This window comes from Lithobates pipiens, unplaced genomic scaffold (genome assembly GCF_037356315.1).
Source record: "Lithobates pipiens isolate NorthernLeopardFrog02 unplaced genomic scaffold, aLitPip1_a1.2 Scaffold_1, whole genome shotgun sequence".
Taxonomy (NCBI): Eukaryota; Metazoa; Chordata; class Amphibia; order Anura; family Ranidae; genus Lithobates; species Lithobates pipiens.
Genome location: NW_027507685.1, coordinates 160,452,211 through 160,479,902, shown reverse-complemented (window position 1 = coordinate 160,479,902; position 27,692 = coordinate 160,452,211). Strand labels below are relative to the sequence as shown.

Here is a 27,692-nt window from a genome sequence, read left to right as displayed (position 1 = left end):
CAGGACACTGGGCAGAACACTAGGGACAAATGGGATGTAAAATAATTACATACAGCAATGTAATCTGTAAGATTACATTATACTGTATGTAAATGTGTGTGTTTCACTTTTTGAATTTGGCACCGATCTCTGTCCCTGTGCGTCGCAACGCTCACAGGGAACGGAGATCGGCTCCGTGATGAATTGAGCGGAGGACGAGCTACTCGTACAGCGGGGGGGACATCACTAGATCCAGGGAACAAGGTAAGTAAACGTCCTCCTGGATTCAGCGATGCGGCCCCGAGTTTGGCTCGGGGTTACCGCTTTTGGTACAGAATCTCCACCCCGAGCCAGACTCGGGAATACCGCCAGGGGGGTTAAAAGTAGCCATCCTCACCTGCGATCTGTTTGCTTGTAATTAGTGTGTCCGTAAAAAAAAGGTCAAGAGTTTCTGGACTACTGACAGAACCTTGCATCTTTCATCCAGTGCTGCGCTGACATTTCTGGATTCTGAGTCATGGGGAAAAGCAAACAAATTGTCAAAGGATCTGCTGTAAAAGGTAGTTGTATAAAAAGATATCCAAGGAATTGAGAATGCCAATCAGCAGTTTTCAAACTCTAATCGAGAAGTGTAAAATGAGGGGTTCTGTTGAAATCAAACCACGGTCAGGTAGACCAGCTAAGATTTCTAATAATAATTTAAACTGCCAGTAAAATGGCTTGGGATGCAAAGAAAAACACTGATAACTTCAGGTAAAATACATGACTCTCTGAAACGTGGTGTGGCTGTTTCAAGATGCACAATAAGCAAACACTTGAAGAAAGAAGGGCTGCATGGTCGAGTCGCCAGAAGAAAGCCATTACTACGTAAATGCCACAAAGTATCCTGCTTAAAATATGTCAAACATCACAGAAACACGCCTCAAACCTAGCACAAAGTAATTTGGAGTAATGAGACCAAAATTTAGCTTTTTGGCCACATCCATAAACACTTCATTTGGAGAGGAGTCAACAAGGCCTATATTGAAAGGTACACAATTCCTACTGTGAAACACAAAAGTGGATCGCTAATGTTTTGGGGATGTGTGAGCTACAAAGGCACAGGGAATATGGTCCCAATTGATGGCAAGATGAATGCAGTATGTTATCAAAAAATACTGAAGGAACATTTGCATTCATCAGCCAGGAAGCTGCACATGGGACGTACTTGGACATTCCAACATGACAATGATCTAAAACACAAGGCCAAATCGACCTGTCATTGGTTACAGCAGAATAAAGTGAAGGTTCTGGAGTGGCCATCTCAGTCTCCTGACCTCAATATCATTGAGCCACTCTGGAGAGATCAGTTCATGCAAGCCAGCCCAAGACTTTACAGGAACTGGAGGCTTTTTACCAAGAAGAATGGGCAGCTTTACCATCTGAGAAGATAAAGAGCCTCATCCACAAATACTACAAAAGACTTCAAGCTGTCACTGATGTTAAATGGGGCAATATACTGTATTAGGAACTGGGGTATGCAAACTTTTGATCAGGATCATTTGGGTAGTTTCTGTTGCCATTATAATTTAAAAAGAGTAAACAGTTTATTGATAATACATGGCTTCAGCCAAACACTAAACATGAGTGAAAGAAAAGTGTTTGTGTTATCATTCATATTCTCTAAAAAATGGCCAAGAAATCATAAATTCTGCCAGGGTATGTAAACTTATAAGCACAACTGTAAAGCACACACCCAACATCACATGATCAAGTGTACTAATATTTAAAGTGTAATCCCTAACAATAACTTTCTCTTATTTGCTGATTTTGGTCAGTTGACTATACCATTTGAATGTGTTCTGTTCTAGCCTTTTAATAAGTAAAAAACAAAAACTGAAATAATCTTGTAGTTATTACTTTACAAGATTATTTCAGTTTTTTTTTTTTTTTAATAATAATTTCTTATAGCTTTTTATAATAACTATAATAACTTTATAATAACTTCCTGTGCTTTCTGCTTATGTTGCACTCTTTTCGGGTACATTGTTGCTAGATATCTCTAAGGAATACAGAAACTCTTTCCAATTTATGCTGTGGAGATTAGCAGACATGGCTTAAACTGGGCATAGACAGATTGAAATTCGGCAGGTTCAGCAGGGACTGGCAGATTTTCTATCCGTCTATGGCTGTCCTTGCTCAACAGAAGTCAATCTAATTTCAAAAGGGAACATTGGAAAACTTTAATTCAAACAAAACTTGCACTGATCAGTGTATTCTGACAGCAAGTCCCTGCTGTCAGAATCCAAAAGCACACCATCCATTTCACTTGTGTGGATAGGGAAATCTGTTATTTATTTATTTATTTGTTTGTTTATTTTTTTGATCAGACCGCTGGATGATTTAGAAAAAAAAAATCCATGTGTGGCCAGTCTTGGTTATTAGCACTTCTACCTTGCAACACTGGGGTCCGCGGTTTTAATTAGAATCAGAATACTATCTACATGGAAAACCTTACTGTGCTTGCTTTCCTTTCCTCCTGGAACAACTCTTCTTCCACTCCAAAGACATTCTCACGTGAATGTACAGTATATAAAACTACATAAAATGTCCAAGCTGTGTAAATGCTTGTAATATAAAAATGGTAGTCTTGTACAAGGGTGACAAGGCTACTTCTCCAAAGATACAGTATGGCAAGAAAGCATCATCACCCTAGGACAGGAAGTGTATTACTGACAGGATCATCATGTGAAAAAAAGGGAAAAAGCCCAGTGAAATAAAACAAGGCACTTGTAGCCTCCACCAGGGGAGAATATGACAGGGTTGTCATCCTGTCATAGGCCTTCATGGTGGACGTTACAAGTGACTGTGACAATGCACATTGTGCAGGCATAGTCCACCAGTTGGGAGACAGTTGTTACCTTATAACATAAAATGCCTGAACAGAGTCTTTGATGGCATGATGACCAGGTAGTTTTTTTTTTTTATTACTTAACCACTTAAAGACCAGGCCTCTTTTTCAGACTCAGTGTTTACAAGTTAAAAACACTTTACTTTCGTATCACCGGACAAAAAGACCATCATCAGCAACTAGAAAATTGCCTCCCTTTGATAGAAGACTGGATGACCACTAACTCCCTCATACTCAACAAATCGAAAACAGAGCTTCTTATCCTACACGCAAACCATAATTCCTGAACCAAGATCCCGTGGACACCACCCACCATCTTTGGGCAGATCATCTCCCCAAAGACCAAAGCCAAGAGTCTCGGGGTCACTTTTGACTCGCAAATGTCAATGGATGTGCAAATAGGAGCAGCACACAATGGTTCTCACCATCTGCTCTGCCTGTTATGCAGACTCATCCCTTTCATCCCAAAGGAGGACAAAGCAGTGGTAGTTGGAACAGTCATTAATTCACGACTTGACTACCCAAACTCCCTTTACATAGGACTACCCCAATATCAACTTGCGCGCTTACAACGTATCCAAAACACGGCGGAAAGGCTGATAACAGGAAAAAAAACCCTGGGAATCCATCTCCCTTTCCCTGAGGAGCCTACATTGGCTAACTGTAAAGAATCGGATCACATTCAAGACCCTCTGCCTCCCCCACAAATGCATGCATGGAGAAGCTCCTCAATACCTACTTGAGAAAATAAAACACTACACACCCAACCGCAGTCTTCATTCATCTAACCAAAACCTCCTCCTCGTTCCCAAATCCCGGTACAAATCAAAGGGGGGACGGAGAGTCGCTGTCCAAGGACCACGGCTATGGAACACTCTACCAACCAACATCCGCTTGGAAGAAAACCACCAGGTCTTCAGGAAAAAACTCAAGACATTCCTCTTCTAAGAAGCTTGACAACAAAGCTCATCACATCGCCTTGAGGCGATTCAGTTCGCGTTGTGCACTATACAAATTATTCATTCATTCAAAAACACTTTTTTTGCTAGAAAATTACTTAAAACCCCCAAACATTATACCTTTTTTTTTTTTTCTAACACCCTAGAGAATAAAGTGACGGTCATTGCAATACTTTTTGTCACGCCGTATTTGAGCAGCGGTCTTAGAAGCACACTTTTTTTGGAAAAAAAAATCACTTTTTTGAATAAAAAAGTAAGACAGCATAAAGGTAGCCCATTTTTAAATTTTTTTTTTTTAATATTGTGAGAGATAATTTAATGCCGAGTAAATTGATACCCAACATGTCACACTTCAAAATTGCACCCGCTCATGGAATGGTGTCAAACTTCTATCCTTAAAAATCTCCATAGGCAACATTTTTAAAATTCTACAGGTTGCATGTTTTGAGTTACAGTGCAGGTCATGGGATAGAATTATTGCTCTTGCTCTAACAATCGTGGCAATACCTCACATGTGTGGTTTGACCACTGTTTTCATATGCGGGCGCTACTCACGTATGGGTTCGCTTCTGCGTGCAAGCTCGTCGGGACGGGGAGCTTTAAAAAAAAAAAAAAAATCTTTATTTAATTTTATTTATTTTTACACTTTTTTTTTTTTATAATTTGGGTCACTTTTGTTCCTATTACAAGAAATGTAAACATCCCTTGTAATAGAAAAAAAGCATGACGGGTCCTCTTAAATATGAGATCTGGGGTCAAAAAGACCTCAGATCTCATATTTGGACTTGCGAAATGCAAAAAAAAAAAATTCAGCAGCTGCCGCCGTTACCGTGATATCCCTCTTCAAAAAAGGGACGTACATCGTCGTGCGACGGTCAGTAAGTGGATAATAACCGCCCTTTAGCAGATATACTGTGCCTTGAAAAAGTATTCACCCCCCCTGGCTTTTTTTGTGTTTTGTTGCCTCACAACCTGGAATTAGCATGGATTGTTTGATGATTTGCATCATTTCATTTACAGAACATGTCCACAACTTTGAAGATTATTATTTTTTTTTTATTGTGAAGGAAACAAGAGAAAAAGTTAATGTGCATAACTACTGTATTCACCCCCCTAAAGTCAATACTTTGTAGAGTCACCTTTTGCGGCTATCACAGCTCCAAGTTGCTTTAGATAAGTCTCTATGAGGTTGCCACATTTTACCACTGGAATTTTTGCCCATTCCTCCTTGCAAAACTGCTCCAGCTCCTTCAAGTTGGATGGTTTACGCTTGTGAACAGCAATCTTTAAGTCTAACCACACATTTTCTATTGTATTGAGATCTGGGCTTTGACTAGGCCATTCCAACACATTTACATGTTTCCTCTTAAACCACTCAAGTGTTGCTTTAGCAGTGTGTTTGGGGTTATTGTCCTGCTGGAAGATGAAGCTCTGTCCTGGCCTCAAATCACACACAGAGTGGTACAGGTTTTGCTCAAGAATATCCCTATATTTAGCACCATCCATCTTTCCCTCAACTCTGACCAGTTTCCCAGTCCTGATTGCTGAAAAACATCCCCACAGCATGATGCTGCCATCACCATGTTTCACTGTGGGGGTGGTGTTTTTTGGGTGATGTGATGTGTTGGGTTTGTGCCAGACATAGCATTTTCTTTGATGGCCAATTTTAGTCTCATCAGACCAGAGCACCTTCCTCCATACATTTTGGGAGCCTCCAATGTGGCTTTTTGCAATCTCAAAATGTGCCATTTTGTTTTTTGCTAAAAGTAAGTCTTCTGGCCACTCTGCCATACAGCCCAACTCTATGGAGCGTACGGCTTATTGTTGTCCTATGTACAGATACTTCAGTCTCTGCTGTGGAACTCTGCAGCTCCTGCATATATACAGGATTCTGCACTTCTGCCTAGGGGGCTTGCCTGCCGATAGAGGGACAGAATAGAGATCTGCCAATGTAAACAAAACCGAGCTCCATTCTGACAGAGGGGGAGTGGTGGATTTTGTCCCCGCAAATCATGGAATAAAATCTATCACTTCTCTTAGTAAAAGCAGCACACAGATCACTTTAGATGTTTAACCCCTTCCTAGCCATTGTCATTAGTACATTGACACTGGTTCCCACTAAATGTCAGTGTCCAATTGTCGCAATAGTGCAGTCCCACTATTCCCACTAGTCGTGCATCAGTGCATCTATACTAGAGCTGCATTTTTCAAATGCAATGTTTTTTTTAAAAAAAATACACGTTGATTTAAAAAATAAATCTAAACAGTAAAATTAGCCCAATTTTTTGTATAATGTGAAAGAAAATGTTACACCATGAAAATCGTGAGAGAATTGTGATCTTTATTCTAAGAAAAAATAAATAAAAAAGTGTGATTCTCATTTTGGCCATAAATCGTGGAGCTCTAATATATACCATTGTTTGTAGAAGTTATAACTTTTGCACAAACCAAACAATATGCACTTATTGGGATTTTTTTACCCAAAATATGTAGCCAAATACATATTGGCCTACATTTTTGAAGAAATTAGATTTTTTTTCAATTCCTTTTTTGGATATGTTTTTATCAGAGAGCAAAGCATGTTTTTTTTGTTTGTTTTTTTTTTTCAAAACCGTCAGCCTTTTTTTGTATATAGCATAACCCCCCCCCCCAACAAAAAAAAACAGCGGTAATCAAATACCACTAAAATAAAGCTCTATTAGTGGGGATAAAACTGTGTGTATAGTGTTGCATGACCGCCCAATTGTCAGTTAAAGTAAAGCAGTGCCATATTTCAATAAAATGGCCTGGTCGTGAAAGAAGGTGGGGGGATCAAGTGGATAAATGAAAGCTGCTTACTTAAAGTGGATGTCCATGCTGAAACTAAAATCCCTGCATTTATAGATGCCCATGATCTAACACTAACTTCTCTAGCCCTGTAAAGAAAAAAATCTTTTTGAAGACGATCCAACGCAATCTCCAGTGGCGGAAGCTCTGCAGAGGACATGGCCGTCAACGCCTGTGAAAAGAATGGGAAGTGACATTACCCATAGAGTCACTATGGGGGCTTCTGTTGTCAGGGGTGTCCTCTTCACCCACCTACACAGAGAAGCCGTGGCTGACAGCTCAGAGTGGGATTGGGCTGGATCAGCTTCGGAAAAGGCATGTATACTCATCTTTTCTTTACAGGGCTAGATAGGTTAGTGTTTGATCGTGGGTGTCTATAGCTGCAGGAAATTTTAGTTTAAGCAGGGACTTGCACTTTAAATATTGAAAACCACTTTTAAAATTACTTGAGCAAGTTAAAGCTTTTATGGAATTTTTGTGATCAGGTTTATGTCTACTTTAAACCATGATTGTTACTGTTTCTAAGCATGGATGTCTGCCTTTTTGATACATTCTCAGTCTTGTTGTTCTCTCACTTTACTAGAGGGAGCTTCTAGTGATAAGGGTCGTGTAATCCTTTTATTTATTAAAAGGTCTTTAATCTCACTCTCAGAGGTCCTTTTACTGAAGGGATTTTGTGATCCTCGGTCAGCCCCTGTAATTCAGTAGAAGTTTGTTTATAAGTAAGGACCATTCCACTGCCTAATCCTCTCCCAATGTTTACTTGGTATCTCGTCCATGGACATTGTTTAAACTGGTAATCATTTTCCATGCTGTAATATCCAGTTTACAGCAGCCCTGGCTGATTTGAGATGTATTAGCCAACTTGATAACGTTGTCATATAACATGAAAAGTTAAGTTGCTTATCAGTATATTTTGATAAGCTACTTACATTTTACGGTAGTACTTGCAGGCTTCAGACAAACATTAGTGCCTCTCACTCAACTGTCACGTAAATTGTTTCTCACTTCATTTATTACAGCAGGCATTTTAGTTCCTAACAATAGGGGCACAGATCCCCTTACAGTTGGCAGAGTGTTGCTGCATCTTGTAAAGACTATTAAAAAAAAAAAAAAAAGTCCTTCTGCATTATCCTAAAATCCAGTAGCGTGAAGCATCTGTAAAAGAGAGTGTGACCAAGGTGTGTGTCTGCTGCTTTTTCATGCTTTGCTAATTATACTTAGAATTTCCTCAATTGAAATGTTTTAAATATTGCAAAATAATTTCATGTGGTGTGCGTGCATATTATTTTTGGTAAAAATGTAAGAGCAAATTACTGCATAGATCTGACCATCTCCCATATATCTTTAAGTCTAAGGGTTCAATTCACTAAAGCCGCGTACACACGGGCGGACTGTATGGCCTACTTAGTCCGTCATACAATCCGACGGACAGTCCGTCCTACTTTCGAATGAACGGACTTGACCACACACGGATGCACAAACAGTCCGTCGAAAGCTTGCGCGATGACGTGTACAGCACGTACGACGGGACTAGAAATAGGAAGTCCAATACACAGCAATGCAACCTTTCGCCGTGTAAAACCTTTCTGAGCATGCGCCATTCTTAGTTCGTCGAACTAGCCTACTGACGAGCGGATTGTCCGCTGAAACCAAAGTATGACGGACAGTATTTCGAAAAATCCGAAATACTTAGTACGCCAGACTGCACGCTGAAAAAGTCAGCTGAAGCCCACACACGAGCGGACTGTCCGCTGAAATGTGTTTCGACAGACTAAGTAGGCCATGCAGTCCGCCCGTGTGTACGCGGCTTAAGGTTTATTGCATGTGTTTTATACTAAATATCATATGCGAATGTCAATTCGGTTCGATTGAATTGTGGTCGAATACCCACATTTCTTTTTTATCTTTTCTTTTTAACTGCCCCCCCACCACACTTTTGTTTAAATTTGCTTGAATGAGCTAGGCAGGAAGTCACTAGCTGTTAGGACGCCAGTGTATGCTGGTGTTCTATTGAATAGTGCCCCCTGTTGGGAAATGCCCACTCCGGGCCTGCACATGCGCAGTACAGAATGGCACAACAGCTGATTTCCAGATCAGCTGTTGTGATGGCGTGAAGACTCATGTGCAGACTGTAGGAGGCACTATCTGACACTCTGAGCTGCGTGGGAGAAATGATCTGCAAAGCGCTGAGACAATGCTATTCTCCAATTTTGGCTTGGGCTTGCGGGGCGGGTTCAGTGTATTGAAGGGCAGCATTTAAAGGTGTTGGGTGAGTTCAGTGTTTTTCAGGGTGGAGAATAGAATTGTCCCTTGGCACTTTGCAGATCATCTCTCCCTCGCCACTCATCAGATTGTCATATAGTGCCTCCTACACAGGTAAAATCCGCCGTTCAAGACTCTGAAGATTCCCTGCAACAAGCAAAAATGTGCCCCAGCGGTGGGGAATAATCTGACAATTATGTTATCCCTCCACTGTGCATAGCATTGGATAAACATATCAGCTGGAGTGACGTTGCTTACTGTGCATGCGCAGGCCCATCCAAGGGCATTTACAACACCGGCTCCCTGAGAACCAGTATCCCTGAGCCAGATATGTCATATTTAAGCTGGCCATACGTGGATCAAAGTTTGGATGATTCAGCAGGGACTGGCCAAGTTTTGAACCATGTATGAGCGGGCTGAATTTAACCAAGTCAGTCCTTCGATTGACTTGGGTACAACCAGCCTGTTGAATTCATTTTCATGTAATTACTGCCAGCAGCTATAGCCACTAGCAGTAATCATTGTATTATGCTGGCAAGGAAAGCTCCCCCTGCTGGCAGAACACAATAGTGCTGCAGGAGGCGTTCCCTCATCAAAACTGACTGTGTTGATAGGGGAACTGAACAATTATCTTTCCTTCCATCTGTGGTGGAAGGAAACCAAATTGAGCCATCTATGGCTTACCTTAGCAGTGTTAGTAATACCGCTGTAAAATGTTTCACTTCCCGCTGAAGCCAGAGGTCTAGTCTGCAATAAAAATAAGGTGTAAAACAAATGCTAAATACGGCAAAATAAATAATTTAACACATCCGTTAATTAGTGCTTGTTTTTTAGTGAATTGCCTGCTTGTGAGATGAATACCACATATGTAATTTTAACACAAATATTCATGCAGCGTTTACCTCTTAGTAAACTGACCCCTGATGTCTAAATGCAGATTGGGTTTAATCAATTAATTTGTGTTTATGCCATTGAGTCATTTGCTATACCTATTGCACCACAATTCACACATAGTGGAACTTGCATTTACAGTTTTGTCTGATACTTTTGCAGTGCTGGACCTGAATAAATACATCATTAAGTGCCTGGTGTGATGAGACACTCATACTATGGCCTCAGCATCAAGGGTCATTAGTAGCCCCCACACGTTCCTTCTTATGAAAACCATTTTTAATGCGGGGTAGAATTGTCTTCTTATAATTTTAGTCTGTTGTGGAGTGCGCTCTTACTTTGGCTGTCAGTGGTAACATGCCTTATTATGTTGATGTTCAGTGATAAAGTTGCCCCTTACATGGGTGGTCAGTGATGAAGTGCACAATTAAATGGGTGGTCATTGATTAAATGCTCCATTACTTTAGTGGTCGAGTGATGAAGTGCACCTTTCGGCTCGGTTCACATCTAAACTGGCCACGGATTGCACTAGAACGCTGTGCGTCCCTGTTCTCCATTTCAGGGATGAATTAGGGCTGAATCTGTGCCTTTAATCGGCCCTGAAATGGAGCCCAAGACACACAGCACAGTGCGCTCCATAGCCACCCCGGAGATGTGTGAGTCGGCTCCATAGGTAGCCAGCCTTAACTGGGTGGTCAATGATTAAATGCTCCATTAAGAATTATTTTTTTTAAAATAGTTAAATGCTCCATTACTTTAGTGGTTATTGGTGAAGTGCCTCGTATGTCGGTGGTCAAACGGGACGTAAATTATTGGTGTCAGCATATACTTAACTGTTATACGAGAGGCTAATTATCCCACAATGCCAGCCTTGATTCTGCTGAGTGATATGGTTGCTGAAATTGTGCCAGCACTGTCAGGCAAGGAATCTTTCAGCTGTAAGGTGCCTGCATAGAAGCTGGTTGTTGTTAGGTCCACGATACCCAGCAATTCCCATCTTTGCATGCTTTGAAGAGCTCGCTCCCCCAATCCCCACAGTCATTACACCAGTTACTGTGGCTTTAAGGCACTCTATGGTATAATACTCACATATGATTGTAAACAAGAAGCTATTGATCACAGTATAAAAATGTCACTACATTCCTCAAATGGAAATAAAATATCGAAGACAAGGCACTGTGAAACATTTTTCTTCTGTGCCCATCTCCTCCACTACATTTTGCTAGTTGACTGCGCAGCACACTCAAAAAGAACAAGAGAAGCTTCTATTACTTTCATATAACCTGAGCTTTTTTCTGTTTTACACCTGCGCAGTTAAAGAAGGAAGATCGGCCAAAACCGCATCTTATATTTTAGTTTTCATTTGTTTGTGACTTACTGCATAGGAATTATGGATGGCATGAACAGGAAAAAAAAAAATATATATATATATATATATATACAAATATGAATATATATATGAAAATGTGCTGGTATTATATAGCTGTAACATTCTACTGGTTCCATTAAAGAAGACCTCTAAACAAAACCAGATGAATATTTGCTTTAGGTTTCCCTCCTTCTTGTCTGAAATGCAGATCACTAAACATTAATTAGGTATTATTTATCAGAGTGTTGAAAAAATGAGCTGTCTATTGCTTATGAAAAAAAAAAAAAAGACTTAAAAATAATCTATTCATTTTGTAACCTTCACTGGAAAAATAACAGTTGACATCTGATTGTTTGCTTCAGGCATCACTGGCAGTTTGTCATTCAGACTGTTTGATGCAGAAGGCTGCAATGACAGAGTATCATAGCTATTTGGCCTAACAGCGTTTTACATAGAAATACAGTAAATGTTGAATGCAGCACTTAGTAGTGTGGATGCTAGCCATCATTCATTTCTTCTTCTCCTCCGAGTAACCTTCATATCCAGAGGACTTGTAACAATTAATCAGAACCAACCTTTTGAAATAGCATGCTCTGCATGCTAATGAGTTTTTAGTACTTGGGTGAGCCCTAATATATTTAATAAGGCATTCAAAGAGCAGTGGTGGGTGGTAAATCAACTTTTCAACTTTCAATTTCTCAAAATTAAAGCTAAACAGATATATATATATATATATATATATATATATATATATATATATATATATATATATATATATATACATACAGTATGAACAAAACTCAATCAATACATTATTAAATGTGACTGGGAGAGGGGGAAGCAGCACAAGTAACCAATCAGTGCTCATGTGCTAACAAGGAATGTGCTAGTAGAAGAAGAGAGTGAATGACAGAGATAAGCTCATGGGTGGGCTGGTTCCTATTTATTGGCCAGTCACAGGCTTGGGGAGGAACAACAACTTTAAGTGTTGCTGAACTGCAGTAAAGAGAAAGGTTGGGTCTCCTGCCTTACCGGACAAGGCTGGTGTGTCAAAACTGTGTAAATCTCAGTATTAGATGGACCGGAATACAAATTCTTTGACAGATCCCTTACATGTATTACAAATAGAGATGAGCCAAACACCCCCGGTTCGGTTCGCAGCAGAACATGTGAACAGGCAAAATATTTGTGTGAACACCGTTAAAGTCTATGGGACACGAACATGAATAATCAAAAGTGCAAGTTATTGTCATAAAAAGTATTTGTTGACCCGGGTCCTGCCCCAGGGGACATGTATCAATGCAAAAAAAAAGTTTTAAAAACAGCCGTGTTTTCGGGGACCAGTGATTTTAATGCTTAAAGTGAAATATTCCTTTAAATTTTGGACCTGGGGGGTGTCTATAGTATGCCTGTAAAGTGGTACATATTTCCCGTGTTTGTAACAGTCCCTGCACAAAATGACATTTCTAAATGAAAAAAAAGTAATTTAAAAGTACTCATGGCTATAATGAATTGTCAGTCCTGGCAATACACATAAAAGTCATTGGAAAAAAAACAAAATGGGCCCTTCAGGTCTGGTATTAAGGGCAACCCCGCGCCATTTTTTTTTTTTTTTAAATTGCATGGAGGTTCCTCCAAAAATCCATACCAGACCCTTATCAGAGCACAGAACCTGGCAGGCCGCAGGAAAAGAGGGGGGTGAGAGAGCTCCCACCTCCTGAACTGTACCAGGCCACATGCCCTCAACATGGGGAGGGTGCTTTGGGGTAGCCCCCCAAAGCACTGTCCCCCCATGTTGATGGGGACAAGGGCCTCATCCCCACAACCCCTGCCTGGTGGTTGTGGGGGTCGGCAGGTGGGGGGCTTATCGAAATCTGGACACCTCCTTTAACAAGGGGACCCCCAGATCCTGGCCTCCCCCCCCATGTGAAATGGTAACTGAGTACAAAAAAAGTGTTAAAATGGTAAAAATGACATGACACAGCTTGGAACAAGTCCTTACTAAAAAAAAAAAAAAAAATGTCCCTTGAAGTCTTCTTCTCTTGCTCTGCCGATGGACCCAAAAAAAAGACGTGAATGACCCGCCTCCATGGGAGGCTCCCGCTATATGACACATATTCGCTTTGACAGTTCTTTTATAACTGAGGGCAGGGCCACCGTGATGTTCCTGGGTGACCACGCCCCCTCTGATGCACGATGGCTTCCCCATAGTTAGAGGGGGCGGGCCTCCCGGTTACGTAAATGGGTGGCTCCGCCCCCTCTGGCGCCCCAGGAAGCCATTGGGAAGTCTGTGCGTCGGGGGGGGTCATCCCAAATCACCCTTGACCATGTTAAGGGCATGTGGGCTGGTACGGTTCAGGAGGGGGGAGTCCCTCTCTCACCCCCCCTTCCTGTGGCCTGCCAGGTTGCATGCTCGAATAAGGGTCTGGTATGGATTTTTGGGGGACCCCCACGCCATTTAAAAAAAAAAAAAACTTTTGCATGGGGCTCCCCTTAAAATCCATACCAGACCCAAAGGGCCTGTTAATGGACTGTGGGGGAATCCCATACCGTTTTTTTCAATGACTTTTATGTGTATTGCCACGAGTACTTTTAAATGACTTTTTTTTCCTTTAAAGATGTCATTTTGTGCAGGGACTGTTGTAAACACGGAAAACATGCACCACTTTACAGGCATACTATAGACACCCCCTAGGTACAAAATTTAAAGGAATATTTCACTTTTATTTCACTTTAAGCATTATTAAAATCACTACTCCCGAAAAAATGTCAGTTTTTAAAACTTTTTTTTGCATTGATGCATGTCCCCTGGGGCAGGACTCAGATCCCCAACATTTTTTATGACAGTACTATGCATATAAGCCTTAAAAAATTGAATTTTTGATTAATCCCATAGACTTTTAAAAGGTGTTCTGCGGCTTTTGAATTTTCCACGAACACCCCAAATTGTTCACTATTCAGCGAACACCCAATGTTCTAGTCAAACTTACGTTTGACTCGAACATCGGGCTCATCCCTAATTACAAACAGGTTAACAGTTTGCCTAGCTTTCAGCTTTAATAATTATTTTATGTTGTGTGGATTTCTGAAGTTTGCACACTGCATTTTACAATATTAAATAACAAATAGGTAATTGTGTTTTAACATAATTGTGTTTTAACATATATCTGTGTAATACAGATACATGTAGGTGGTAATCGTGAATTAACTGGCATGTCTTGCTTGCAGTATGTGAAAATACAGCAGAATAAATGGAAACTCTTGTTTGTTTCTTTCAGCTACCTCCCTTGGTTCGAAGTCTTCTACAAGTTGCTCAACATCGTGGCTGATTACTCTCTGAAAAACCAGGTAATTCCATGAACAGTGATGTTATCAGACCTCCATGAATGTTTATGAAAAAAAGCTATGAAAACGAATACTGCTTTTGTAAAGCTGGCCAAAGATGAATCTAAATTCAGCAGGAATCGCCTGCGTTTCGATCCATCTATGAGCAGGCTGGTTTTCAGATGTCAATCTCTCAATCAACTTCATGCAACTGCCATCAAAATACACTAATCATTGTATTTTGATGGCAGAGAATTCTCCCCCCGCTATCAGAATACAACAGCTTCGTGGGAGGGACTTCCCCATCAACACTAACTAGGTTGATGGGGGAATCAAATCTTTTTTTTTTTTTTTTTTTATATGTTCAACCTCCTGGTTGCCCAAAAAAAAAATGCATCATATATGGCCTGCCTTACAGGTCGTTAAATAAATATTCTTCTACCTTGTGCATTTTTTGTGATTTTCTGAAGTTTGTGGATGGCTTGATCATTTGCATTGTGAAAATGTTTTGCTTTATGGCATATATTTTTGTGTATTGTAAAAAAAAAAAAAAAATAATAATAAAAATGATGATCAGTGAGAAATTTGCTTAGTTTTTATTCACATGTTCTTTTTTGAAAACTATCAAAATAAAATATGTGGCTTCTTTTAAACCGTATGTCAAAGCAAAAAAACAAAAACGTGCACACATATACAGTATCTCACAAAAGTGAATACACCCTCACATTTTTGTAAATATTTTATCATATCTTTTCATGTGACAACACTGAAGAAATGACACTTTGTTACAATGTAAAATAGTGAGTGTACAGTTTGTATAACATGTAAAATTGCTGTCCCCTCAAAATAACTCAACACACAGCCATTAATGTCTAAACTGCTGACAGCAAAAGTGAGTACACCCCTAAGTGAAAATGTCCAAATTGGGCCCAATTAGTAATTTTCCTTCCCTGGTGTTATGCGACTTGTTAGTGCTACAATGTCTCAGGTGTGAATGGGGAGCAGGTGTGCTAAATTTGGTGTTATTGCTCTCACTGTCGGCGATTCCTTGTCATGTAAAAACAATCATAGCAGCTATTCAGCATAGTTACTTAGTAAGGTTGAATAAAGACACCAGTCCATCCAGTTCAACCTGAGTGAGTGTCTACTATTGTCCCTATCCCTGTACATCGAACACTCACATTGGTCCCTACCCTCAAGGAGCCCACAATCCAATTTCCCCATTCATATACTAGGGCCAATTTTGGACAGAAGCCAATTAACCTACCTGCATGTCTATGACCTTCGGAGGCCGGGCACAAATTTATGATGTCTTGTTTGGCCTCGGCAGATGTAAATACTGCATTTATTTTTTTTTAATTAAATGTATTTCAGGCTTTCCAGCCTAGAGGTGAGATCTAGGGACTTACAGACCCCCAGATCTTGCTGTAAAGAGGACATGTCATGCCCTATTCCTATTACAAGGGATGTGTACATTCCTTGTAATAGAAATAAAAGTGATCCAAAAATAAAGGGGAAGTGTAAAAAAAGTAAAATAAACAATAAGGATACTTTCACACTGAGCCGCCCTAGGCGTCGGCGGTAAAGCAATGCTTTTAACACCCGCTAGCGGGCGATAAAGTGTTAAAAGCGTTGGCTTTTAATTAAAGTGCCCCCATCCCCACGTGCTTGCATGCAGAAGCGAACGCATTTAAAAAACACATGTGAGGTATTGCCGCAAACGTTAGAGCAGGAGCAATAATTCTATTGCAAGACCTCTTCTGTAACTCTAAACAGGTAACCTGTCGCCTCTGGCCTCATTACCTATTAAACCTTTTTTCATGCGTTTTACATCTCAGCATTGCTTATCTACTTTCAGCCATATACTTTGTGTATGTATGTATGTATAGTATATAAATACACATATATGTGTGTGTGTGTGTGTGTGTGTGTGTGTACAGTGGGGAAAGCAATTAGTTGATCCCCTCAGACTTGTTTTTCCAGCACATTCCACAGATGCTCAATTGGACTGAGATGGAAAATTTAGAGGCCAAGTCAACACCTCAAACTCGTTGTTGTGTTCCCCAAACCATTCTAAAACCATTTTTGCTGTGTGGCAGGGCACATTATTCTGCTGCAAAAAGAAAGCCACTGCCACCAGGGAATATTGTTTCCATGAATATTTGTACTTGGTCAGCAACAATGTTTAGGTAGGGTGGTTCCTGTCAAATAACATCCACATGAATGGCAGGACCCGATGTTGTCTAGCAGAACATTGCCCAAAATATCACATTGCCTTCACACCAGCTTTCCTTTTCCTCATACTACATCCTGGTGCCATCTCTTTCCCCAGTAAGTGACACACATGCACCTGACCATCCACATGATGTAAAAGGAAATGAGATTCATCAGACAAATCCACCTTCTTCCATTCCTAAGTTGTCCAGTTGTAATGCCCTTTGCCCATTGTAGATGCTTTTGGCTGTGGACACAGATTAACATGAGCAACCCTATACATAACACTGTGATGTGTTTTTTTTCTGCTTTGAACTCATCAGCTTCAGGGGCAACATGTTTACTTGCTGCCTAATATATCCTACTGACTTTCAGTTGCCATTGCAATGTTATAATCAATGTTATCCACTATATAACTATATATATATATATATATATATATATATATATATATATATATATATATATATATATATATATATATATATATATATATAATATCTCTATTTGTGGGGAGAAAAAAGGACGTCAGTTTTGTTTGGGTGCAACATCGCATAACCGTGCAATTGTCAGTTAAAGCAACGCAGTGCCAAATCACAAAAAGTGCTCTGGTCAGGAAGGGGGTAAATCCTTCTGGGGCTGAAGTGGTTAAAGTGCCCACTTGTACTCTCCACTGGAAGCTGCTGTGACAGTGCATGATCCAATTTGAGAGACAAAGACATAGTATTGTCATCATATAACAGGTATTGGCTGTACAAGCACTGCAATGTTGGGATCACTCAAAATATTTTTAGTGAAACATGCAGATTAAAAAAATAAACATATGTACTGTATAAGTCATATTGTTTACCAACAGCTTAGTAACAACTGCTGTGTGTTCATATTAGCAGGCTGGCTTTTTGAAAAGTTTCTGCACCAGTAGAATTGATAGATAACAGTTAGGATTTCAGCGCCTTTATTGTGAACTTTAAAGTATAACTGGAGACATAGATTTGGATTGGGAGGTGGATGAATAAGAACCCTTGTCAGGTTTATTTATTTTTTTGTCACCAGGAATTAAAGTGAGGGCTAAATCCAACACTTTGCGTGACTACCAGAACAGGAATAAAGTAAATCTTCCAGTGGGGATGCTTGTTCTATGTGACAAGTGTCTAAGAGGGGATTTCCCTCACATTGAAAAAACACTTTCTCACATTCTGTTGAGTCTATAGAATAGAAAGGAAAGTAAAACCTCCCTGATACACATATGGCATAAAATACAGCTCTACTGTATCTAAAGTTTTGATGTATGTTGTAGATGTACTTTAACAACTTCAGCTCCGGACCAATAAACACCTTAAGGACCAGAGGTCTTTTTGCAATTTCGCACTGCGCTGCTTTAACTGGTAATTGCGCGGTCATGCAATATTGCACCCAAACGAAATTTGCGTCCTTTTCTTCCCACAAATAGAGCTTTCTTTTGATGGTATTTGATTGCCTCTGCGATTTTTAATTTTTGCAATATAAATGGAAAAAGAGCGAAAATTTTGAAAAAAAAAGATATTTTCTTCTTTTTGTTATAAGAAAAATCGAATAAACTAAATTTTAGTCATACATTGAGGGCAAAATTTATTCAGCCACATGTCTTTAGTAAAAAAAATTTCAATAAGCGTATATTTTTTTGGTTTGCGCAAAAGTTATAGCGTCTACAAACTAGAGTACATTTTCTGGAATTTACACAGCTTTTAATTTATGACTGCCGATCTCATTTCTTGAGGTGCTAAAATGGCAGGGCAGTACAAATCCCCCCCAAATGACCCCATTTTGGAAAGTAGACACCCCAAGGAAATTGCTGATGGGTATGTTGAGCCCATTGAATATTTATTTTTTTTGTCCTAAGGGATTGAATAATGACAAAAAAAAAAAAAAAAAATTTTTTTTTTACAAAAAGTTGTCACTAAATGATATATTGCTCACACATGCCATGGTTATATGTGGAATTGCACCCCAAAATATATTCCGCTACTTCTCTCGAGTATGGGGATACCACGTGTGTGGGACTTTTTGGGAGTCTAGTCGCGCACGGCACCCCGAAAACCAATCACCACCTTCAGGATTTCTAAGGGTGCAAATTTTTGATTTAACTCCTCACTACCTATCACAGTTTCGAAGGCCATAAAATGCCAAAATAGCACAAAACCCCCCAAATGACCCCATTTTGGAAAGTAGACACCCCAAGCTATTTACTGAGAGGCATGTTGAGTCCATGGAATATTTTATATTTTGCCAAAAGTTGCGGGAATATTACAAACTTTTTTTTTTTTTTTGCACAAAGTTGTCACTAAATAATATATTGCTCACACATGCTATGGGCAGAAGTCAAATTACACCCCAAAATAAATTCTGCTGCTTCTCCCGAGTACGGCGATACCACATGTGGGGGACTTTTTGGGAGCCTAGCCGCGTACGGGACCCCGAAAACCAAGCACTGCCTTCCGGATTTGAATATAAAATGCTATAAAAAACAAACTAACCAGAGTCACCCGTAACACTTATACGGTGATCAGTGGTGAAAGGGTTAACTAGGGGCAATCAGGGGGTTCAAATTTTTATTAGGTAGTATATGGGGGTCCCTGGCGCTATATAAAAACCTGACGGGGAACCTAAATAACTAACTGGCTAACCAGCGTCACCAGTGACACTTATACTGTGATCGCTGGTGAAAGGGGGTGAAAGGGTTAACTAGCAGCAATCAGGGGGTTAAAACCATTATTGGGTAGTATATCGGGGTACCTAGCGCTATAAAAACCTGGCGGTGAACCTAAAAAAATAACTAGCTACCTAGCGACACTAGCGACACTGATGCAGCGTTCAGAAAAATTATCGCTTAGTGACACTGGCAAAAGGGGGTGAAAGGGTTAACTAGCGGAAATCAGGGGTTTAAAACCATTATTGGGTAGTATATCGGGGTACTTAGCGCTATAAAAACCTGGCGGTGAACCTAAAAAAATAACTAGCTACCTAGCGACTGTAGCGACACTAATGCAGCGATCAGAAAAACGATCGCTTAGTGACACTGGCAAAAGGGGGTGAAAGGGTTAACTAGCGGCAATCAGGGGGTTAAAACCATTATTGGGTAGTATATCGGGGTACCTAGCGATATAAAAACCTGGCGGTGAACCTAAAAAAATAACTAGCTACCTAGCGACACATGCAGCGATCAGAAAAATGATCGCTTAGTGACACTGGCAAAAGGGGGTGAAAGGGTTAACTAGCGGCAATCAGGGGGTTAAAACCATTATTGGGTAGTATATCGGGGTACCTAGCGCTATAAAAACCTGGCGGTGAACCTAAAAAAATAACTAGCTACCTAGCGACTGTAGCGACACTAATGCAGCGATCAGAAAAACGATCGCTTAGTGACACTGGCAAAAGGGGGTGAAAGGGTTAACTAGCGGCAATCTGGGGGTTAAAACCATTATTGGGTAGTATATCGGGGTACCTAGCGATATAAAAACCTGGCGGTGAACCTAAAAAAATAAATAGCTACCTAGCGACACATGCAGCGATCAGAAAAATGATCGCTTAGTGACACTGGCAAAAGGGGGTGAAAGGGTTAACTCTAGGGGCAATCAGGGGGTTAAATCTTTATTGGGGGTGATAGGGGGCTACCCTGGACCTAACACTAACTGTCCTGACAGTTTTTACTGTCACAACTGACACGGAATGCATTGATCAGTAAAGAAATGATCAATGCAATCAGTGACACTGTGACTGGGGGGGGGGGGGGGGGGCGATCGGGGGGGGGATCGGGGGGGGGTTTGTGTGCCTGTGTGTACCTACATGTCAGTGTAGTGTTGGTGCACACTTACTTTTACTCTTCTCCTCGTAGTCCGGTCAAAAAGACCGCCCCGAGGAGAATGACATCACTTCCTCCTTCCTGTGTAAACAATACACAGGGGAGGAAGCTTCTCATTGGCCAGGAGCGATCCAGAGGGGGTGGCCGAAAACCAACGGCCATCCCCTCATCACGGAGCGCTCCTGGACCGAATCGGACCGCCGTAAACAGCGGGAGGGGGTCCGATCGGACCCCCCACCCGCTGGAAGGCAATCACGTAGATGTACGTGATTGTGCCTGCCTGTGCCATTGTGCTGACGTACAATGGCAATACGGCGGTCCTTAAGTGGTTAAAGATGAATTTCCCCACACTGCCCTATAGATACAGAGGTGAATGAGGACTTTAATGCTTTAATAGTTATTCAGATCATTTAAATACTTTATTGTGCATTGTCTGGGCACAACATCATTTTAAGGGGATAAAGTTGAAGCCCACCCAAAACTGAAAAGCTGACAACAGCTTGTAAGGTTTCTTTGGTGTTTTAGTGCCCAGATGTTTTGCTGGAAAATGTAACTCTATTACTGTCAATTTACAGTTGTGCCCAGTGAGGTAATCAGGCTTGCCTTTATCTGTCTGGGGAAATGGTGATTCCAAAGTGTGCTCAAGAAAGATTTGAACAGCATGATAGCATCCACCCATTGCTAAAAATTCTCATTTTGTTGATATGAATATTTCCATGTTATCCTTATTTTATGATTCTAATATTACTTTAGCATTTTTAGATCACCAAAGAACACTTACAGTACTATGACAAAAATGTATTACTAGTAAAGCTGTTTCTTTTGTGCTTGCATGGCATGCAATTGTTACAGGGAAAAAAAGAAAGAAAAGGCAAATAAAAGAAGACAATGTCCGTAGAGATTATAATATGTTGTCCTGTGTTTTGTAAATTGCACTTCAAAAATAAAAATGTGGCAGCTGAAATATACATATAAGTTGCTATGGAAATTGTTGATTCTGTTTGTCTTAAAAGAAAAGGCCCTTTTGTAAGTTAACCTGAACTCCAGACATATAAAGACAAAAAAGTACATCCAACCTATATTCAATAATATATAAGAAAATGTATTTTTAACATGTAACTTGTAAAAGAAACTGAATTTCACTTGGTAGCAGCCTCTTGAAATATCTTATCTTGTGAGAATGAAGGGTCAGATATAATGCATGTAAATGTGTTGACAAGGAACATGCTGACTGGAGAAGATAGCAGAATGGTCAGTTTGGTGCCCTTTTCCTGTCTAGTCAACAGGCTGGGGGCAGAGAGGAGATACCACTGTACTCCTTAAAATGGAACTAAACCCTCCTATCATTTTCAGCCAAGGACGCTGGCATTTTTGGCTCTGGTTTCTTAGTAGGTGAGGTTGAAAAAAGACAGGTGCTTATCTAATACATTTTTGAAACTACTGATGCCCCCCTTCTAAGACCAGTGCCTGTGGAAGGGAATTCCACATCCTTACAGTAAAGAACCCTCTATGTAGTTTATAGTTAAACCTCTTTTCTTATAAATTTTAATGAGTGTCCACGTGTCTTGTTAAACTTCTGCGAAAACGTTTTATCCCTATTGTGGAGTCACCAATACGGTATTAGTAAATTAAAATTCATATCCCCTCTCAAGTGTCTCTTCTCCAGAGAGAATATGTACAGTGCTCACAACCTCTCTTCCTAACTAACATCCTCCAGACCCTTTATTAGCTTTGTTTAGCTTCTTTGTACTCGCTCCATTTCCAGTACATCCTTCCTGAGGACTGGTGCCCAGAACTGGACAGCATACTTCAGGTCCGGCCAGACCAGAGTCTTGTAGAGTGGGAGAATTATTACTTTATCTCTGGGGTTAATCCCTTTTTTTAGTGCATGCCAACATTCTGTTTGCTTTGTTAGCAGCAGCTTGGTATTGCATGCTGCTGCTGAGCCTATCATCTACTAGGACCCCCAGGTCCCTTTCCATCTTAGATTTCCCCAGAGGTTCTCTCCCCAGTGTATATATTACATTCATATTTTTGCCACACAAATGCATTATTTTAAATGTTTTCCAATATTAAACCCCATTTGCCATGTAGTTGCCCACCCCATTAATTTGTTCAGATCTTCTTGCAAGATTTCCACATCCTGCAGAAAAGTTATTGCCCTGCTTAGCTTGGTATCGTCCACAAATACTGAGTTTGAGCTGTTTACCCCATCCTCCAGGTCATTTATGAACAAATTAAATAGGACTAGTCCCAGCACAGAACCCAGGGGGACCCCTCTACCCATCTCTGACCATTCCAAGTACTCCCGATTTATCACCACCCTCTGAACTCACCCCTGTAGCCAGTTTTCAATCCATGTACTCACCCTATGGTCCATGTCAACAAACCTTATTTTGTTCTGTAAATGTTTATGGGCAACTGTGTCAAATACTTTTGCAAAATCCAGATACACCCTACCCTGTCTACGGGCCTTCCTTTATCTGGATAGCAACTCATCTCCTCATAGAAGGTTAATAGATTATGTTTTGGCAATTGCTTGCTCTTCAATTGCCACAATGCTGCACATGTGATCAGTTATGACACCAGGCATTTGATGGTTTGACAATTTGGTTGAGAGCATAGCCAGTGTGACAGTTACATTCCTGCCACATGCCAGGAATGTAACTGTTTTTTTGAAACTGTTAAATCAAGGGATTTAGTTCCACTTTAAATGTATGTGGTGCCATCAAACTGATTGTATAAATATTATAAATTAATATATAAATACAAATCCTTTGGCTGGTACAACAGCTCCCATATGTGTGTATTTTTAAGAAGTGTGCCTTTGTTTCAGATAAACTGTTGTCCGAAGAAGCAATCAGTCAACTATTAGTGTGGTTTTCTCTAAGCCTCATGGGGCATTCTGTAGGAGGAGGGGTAACATGTATAAAATGTTTTATTTCATGCCAATAAAGCACAGCCCTTTTTGTGCTTTGAGAATCTTTTTTTTTTTTTTTTTTTAATAGTCACTCACTGAAATTTTGCTACTTAATATGTCATTTTTCAATTCTGTTTTGTAGGATACTCAGCAAAATGCACTGCTTGACACTCTTTATAAACTGCCCATCCCAGAGCCAGGAACCGAAGTTCATCTCAGTGTGGTAAGTCCAGCTAAACCAATGAAAACCTCATCCCATAGACTTACAAAATTCATAGAAATTTTCAAGAACACTCCAGGTTTAGTTGGAACTATTTAACTCAGCATGGTAAAATGTGTCAACTCTTGTTCACTACTTGTTTTAGTAATCAATAAATTTTTGCTTTTGGGCATCATATGGCACAGTTCTAAACTGTCAAAATTGCTAGTTCTCTAAACCGAACTTTTTTTTTTTTCCTGACTGATCCCCATTGGTGAAAATTTCCTTTTCATTTCATGATTACCTATCCTTAAAACACCCTGTCATGGGTGGCTTCCAGATAAAGAGTGTGCATTATCATTGAAAAAACAAACTCACATGCATGTTTTTACATTAAGCTGAACTCTCACATGCACATCTGGGAAAATATTAATAAGGCTCCTTTTAACTCAGAATGTGCTATTGTTGTGTGACACTCCTCTTTTCTCCAGGCCACGTCTAGCTGACGTCCATCATTCCTTCCTACTAGTGCAGCTGACAGGTTGCAGTCAGCAGCTGGCAGGGACAAGTTACCATCTGCCATGGTCAAGAAGCTTTCATTGTCGCAGAAACAGCCTGGCATTAAGTGTAACCTGCAGGACTAGCTCTTTGCCTGCCTGCTGGTCGGCTGGTTTACCTTGGCCTGTTTCTCAGGCCGGCAGACTTTAGGAATGCTGACAGTTATTTCCCCATGAACATTTCACAAGCATTCAAGCAGAAGACAAAATCAAAGGCATTGCTGAAGGAACCTTGTGCTTGGGTATCTTCCGGCACATCAGTTATTCACAAAGTCCGAATATCACTGTGGGCGCAATTCTGGATTTTTCTGTGTTTTTTCTTTTTCCTTTTTATATTGTGACCACTTTTTTGATGTTTATTCCTGTGAAGCGCTGTCATCTCTATAGCCTATTACTGCTTGTCAAGCCATGGAAAGTGTCTGCTGCAGGTTATGTTGAGCATATACTGTAGCTTTCGCATATAACTGATATGTGTGTTGGTATTGTGCTCTTTTGTAGTCTCACAATTTATATCATGCTTTTGATAGCCATATTGTCTATTTGTTTTTCGTGTTGCATTTTTACATTTATGAAAATTGGAATAATAAACTACAGTGGAAAAGGGACTAATATACTATACCATCTGCAGTCCTCTGTTACATGCACAGCTTTAGTATAAAAGATAATTTTTCCTAAACTGGATATTTCAGTTTTTTTTTGGCATTCACTGGAGAGTTAAGCCACCTGTGTGTATGTTATATGTCGCTCAGAAACCCTATTGGTGAAATCTTTGTTCATGAGTTCCTGGGGCTACATACCTAATGTGGGCATTATGAGTGCAAACCCCACCCACTGTTTTTTTTTTATTTACTTTACTGCATGCAATGGGAGCTGCTGGGGCATGCAAAGGTGGACAGTAACACCAGAACTCCTATTTGGTCAGAAATTGTGACGGTGAGATTTCTGTATTGGAATATCCATGAACTATGTTAAGAGCTGACACTTTTGAGTGGCCTGTGACATTGAAACTTGTGTCCAAATAGCAAACATAATAACCAGCGCCAGATTTCAGCTATCTTTGCTATTGTTTGTTTCCAGTAGTAACTATGTATCTAATATAAATAATACCCAGTCTTTATGATGTTCAAACTCTTTGTATTTTTTTTTAAATGCATAATAAAAAACCATTGGAAAAGAAAAATAATATCCAGGCTTGGGTGGGGACCAGCCAACGCATGTTGTAAATCATACTGCATATCAATTTATTGTCTTGTGTTTTCATGTGATTACAAAAATAAATTAAAAAGGTGCCCACACTTCTTTAAAATTAATAGACTGCCATAAACCCAATGCACCAAAATATTCAAGAACATGCGCGCACAGCCCACCCTGCATAGGTATGAACAGAACTTTAATCCCAGAAATAAGTGGGCAGATTTAGATTAGACCAGTGTGCGATATATGCTGTCATTATTCTGTTATCGCACAGAGGATATCGACTTGGTGTGATTATGTCAAAATTTAGAGAGAATGTGCAGCTTTAAAGCTTTCGACTCAGAGAATTTATTTCTGATCCCAGTGTAGGCACTTTTTATTATGATGTGCTATAAAGTATGTGAACAACGTCTTTGATCAGTGTTTGTAGTTAGAGTTCTTCCCTGGCGCACTCATCTGTCTTCTGTCTAATTTGAGCCTCTCTTGCTTTATTTTCACCTCCTCTCACTTTTTTTTTGTTAACCTAATGATTCCTTTTTTTCTCCCTTTACAGCATTCCTACTTCACAGTGCCTGATCCCCGAGAACTGCCCAGTATCCCCGAGAATGTGAGTAACACTATTAGCTGTCCATGGTTTCAGTCATTTACAATTCCAGTTGATCCACATAAGTTTTTTATTATAATTTCAGGATTCTAGAGGTCATCAGCTGCACTCATTTATCTTCACAGGGAGGATTTGGGTCTCCTTTTCCTGTCTTTTTGACCTGACAAAGCTCATTGTTGTCTAAAAATGGCAAATAGAGAATTCCAGAAATACTGTCAGGGGTGGCACATTTCATTAAAGAATCAGTTTAACCTGTGTATAAAATGATCTAGCAAAAAATGGGAATTGATTTAAATGATCTTATGATGTTGCTTTCATCGAGGTCATAGATGTATAATGTGCAAAATATTGTATAGTGCTGCAGTCAGGAGTATGCAATATAGGGCTGAAACAACTAATCCATTAATCGACAGCTAATTGATTATGAAATTAATCGATTACTATTTCCATAATAGATTAATCGGCCAGTAACATAATGGGGTTAAAAAAAACTAAAATGAGCCCTTTATAGTACAAAAAGAGCAAACAATCGCTACTGTAAATACCACTTTCACACTTCTACAGTTAAAAAAAAAAAATTGAACCCCTTACAGTAGTGGTTATCTGCTTTTTGTTGTAGCATAAAGGGCTACTTTTCGTTTTTTTAACCCCATTATGTTACTAAACGTCTTAGACCTGGTTCACATCTATGTGTTTTTTGGTGCTTTTTGCAGAAACACACTACAGTTCATCAAAATGGTTTCCTATGGGACACGTTCATATCTATGCTTTTTTCAGCCGATGTTTATTTGGAAACAGGGACTTTTTTTTTTAAAGCAAAACAATGCTTTTTTGGTTCAATGTACTTCAATGGAGAAGCTGCAGAAAAGCATGAAATGGGTTTTGCAGCAAATTGTGTTTTCTCTTATATTCACCGACCAACACAGCTCCTCTCTGTAACTAAATGGGTTTGTTAGCCTGCCATTAGGAGAACTAGGCAGAATTGTAACACAATGCACAGAATTGTCAGTACTGCCCAGGGAGTGGACCCTGGGCTAACAACCCTCCCTACTGCCCCAGCAGGCTCAGTTTTATTTTGCCTAGTGAAGGAGAATGACCTAGGAACCCTGCAGGCCCTTTGGTCCATTTTTTTGATGCAGGATTGATGCTTTTGCGCAAGATGAAAGATCCTGGGATCTTCTATCAACTGCCGGCTGGGTGACAGGCTGGCTGATTTATCCTTGTAGTCCGGCCATCGAGTGTGTGCAGGTTGCAGCTAAGGTTCGGCAGGCCACAACATACCTCAGCTCCAGAGGTGGTCGGTGAGCTTCAATGCTCCGGGGTATACATATGACCGGTCTACTGATGTCTGGATCACAGTATACCAGGCCAGCAGCCACCCTTTAACTGCGCAGGAGTGGGTCTGTGATGGAATTTCTCCCAGCTCTTCAGGACTGGTAAGTACGGCTCTCCCTCCTCAGGGGGTTGAGCAGCTGGGCATTCCCTGGGAGGTCGATTCGGGGGCCACCTTACCTTCTCCTCTTCTCTCCCACGTCCCTATCTTTCCTCCCCCCCCTCCGGGGGAGGGGGGCGGCTGCATGTGTTGCGGGCAGTGTGTGTAGGGGGATCGCTGGGTCTCTCACCTGTGGGGGGTCTGTGCGGCTAGCGATGGTCCTGGTCCCTG

At 40.4% G+C, this 27,692-nt stretch overlaps 1 protein-coding gene across 4 annotated transcripts in view; it reads left to right on the top strand.

Annotated features, from left to right (window-relative positions):
* Window positions 1-27,692, top strand: part of DENND1A (DENN domain containing 1A) — a 1,535,852-nt gene that overhangs the window by 601,254 nt on the left and 906,906 nt on the right. For all 4 annotated transcript variants that reach the window (XM_077478826.1, XM_077478827.1, XM_077478824.1 and 1 more), the window contains exons 6-8: window positions 14,458-14,527; window positions 23,618-23,698; window positions 25,979-26,032. In XM_077478826.1, the coding sequence (XP_077334952.1) occupies window positions 14,458-14,527; window positions 23,618-23,698; window positions 25,979-26,032 (205 nt within the window). The remainder of the gene's footprint in view (window positions 1-14,457; window positions 14,528-23,617; window positions 23,699-25,978; window positions 26,033-27,692) is intronic.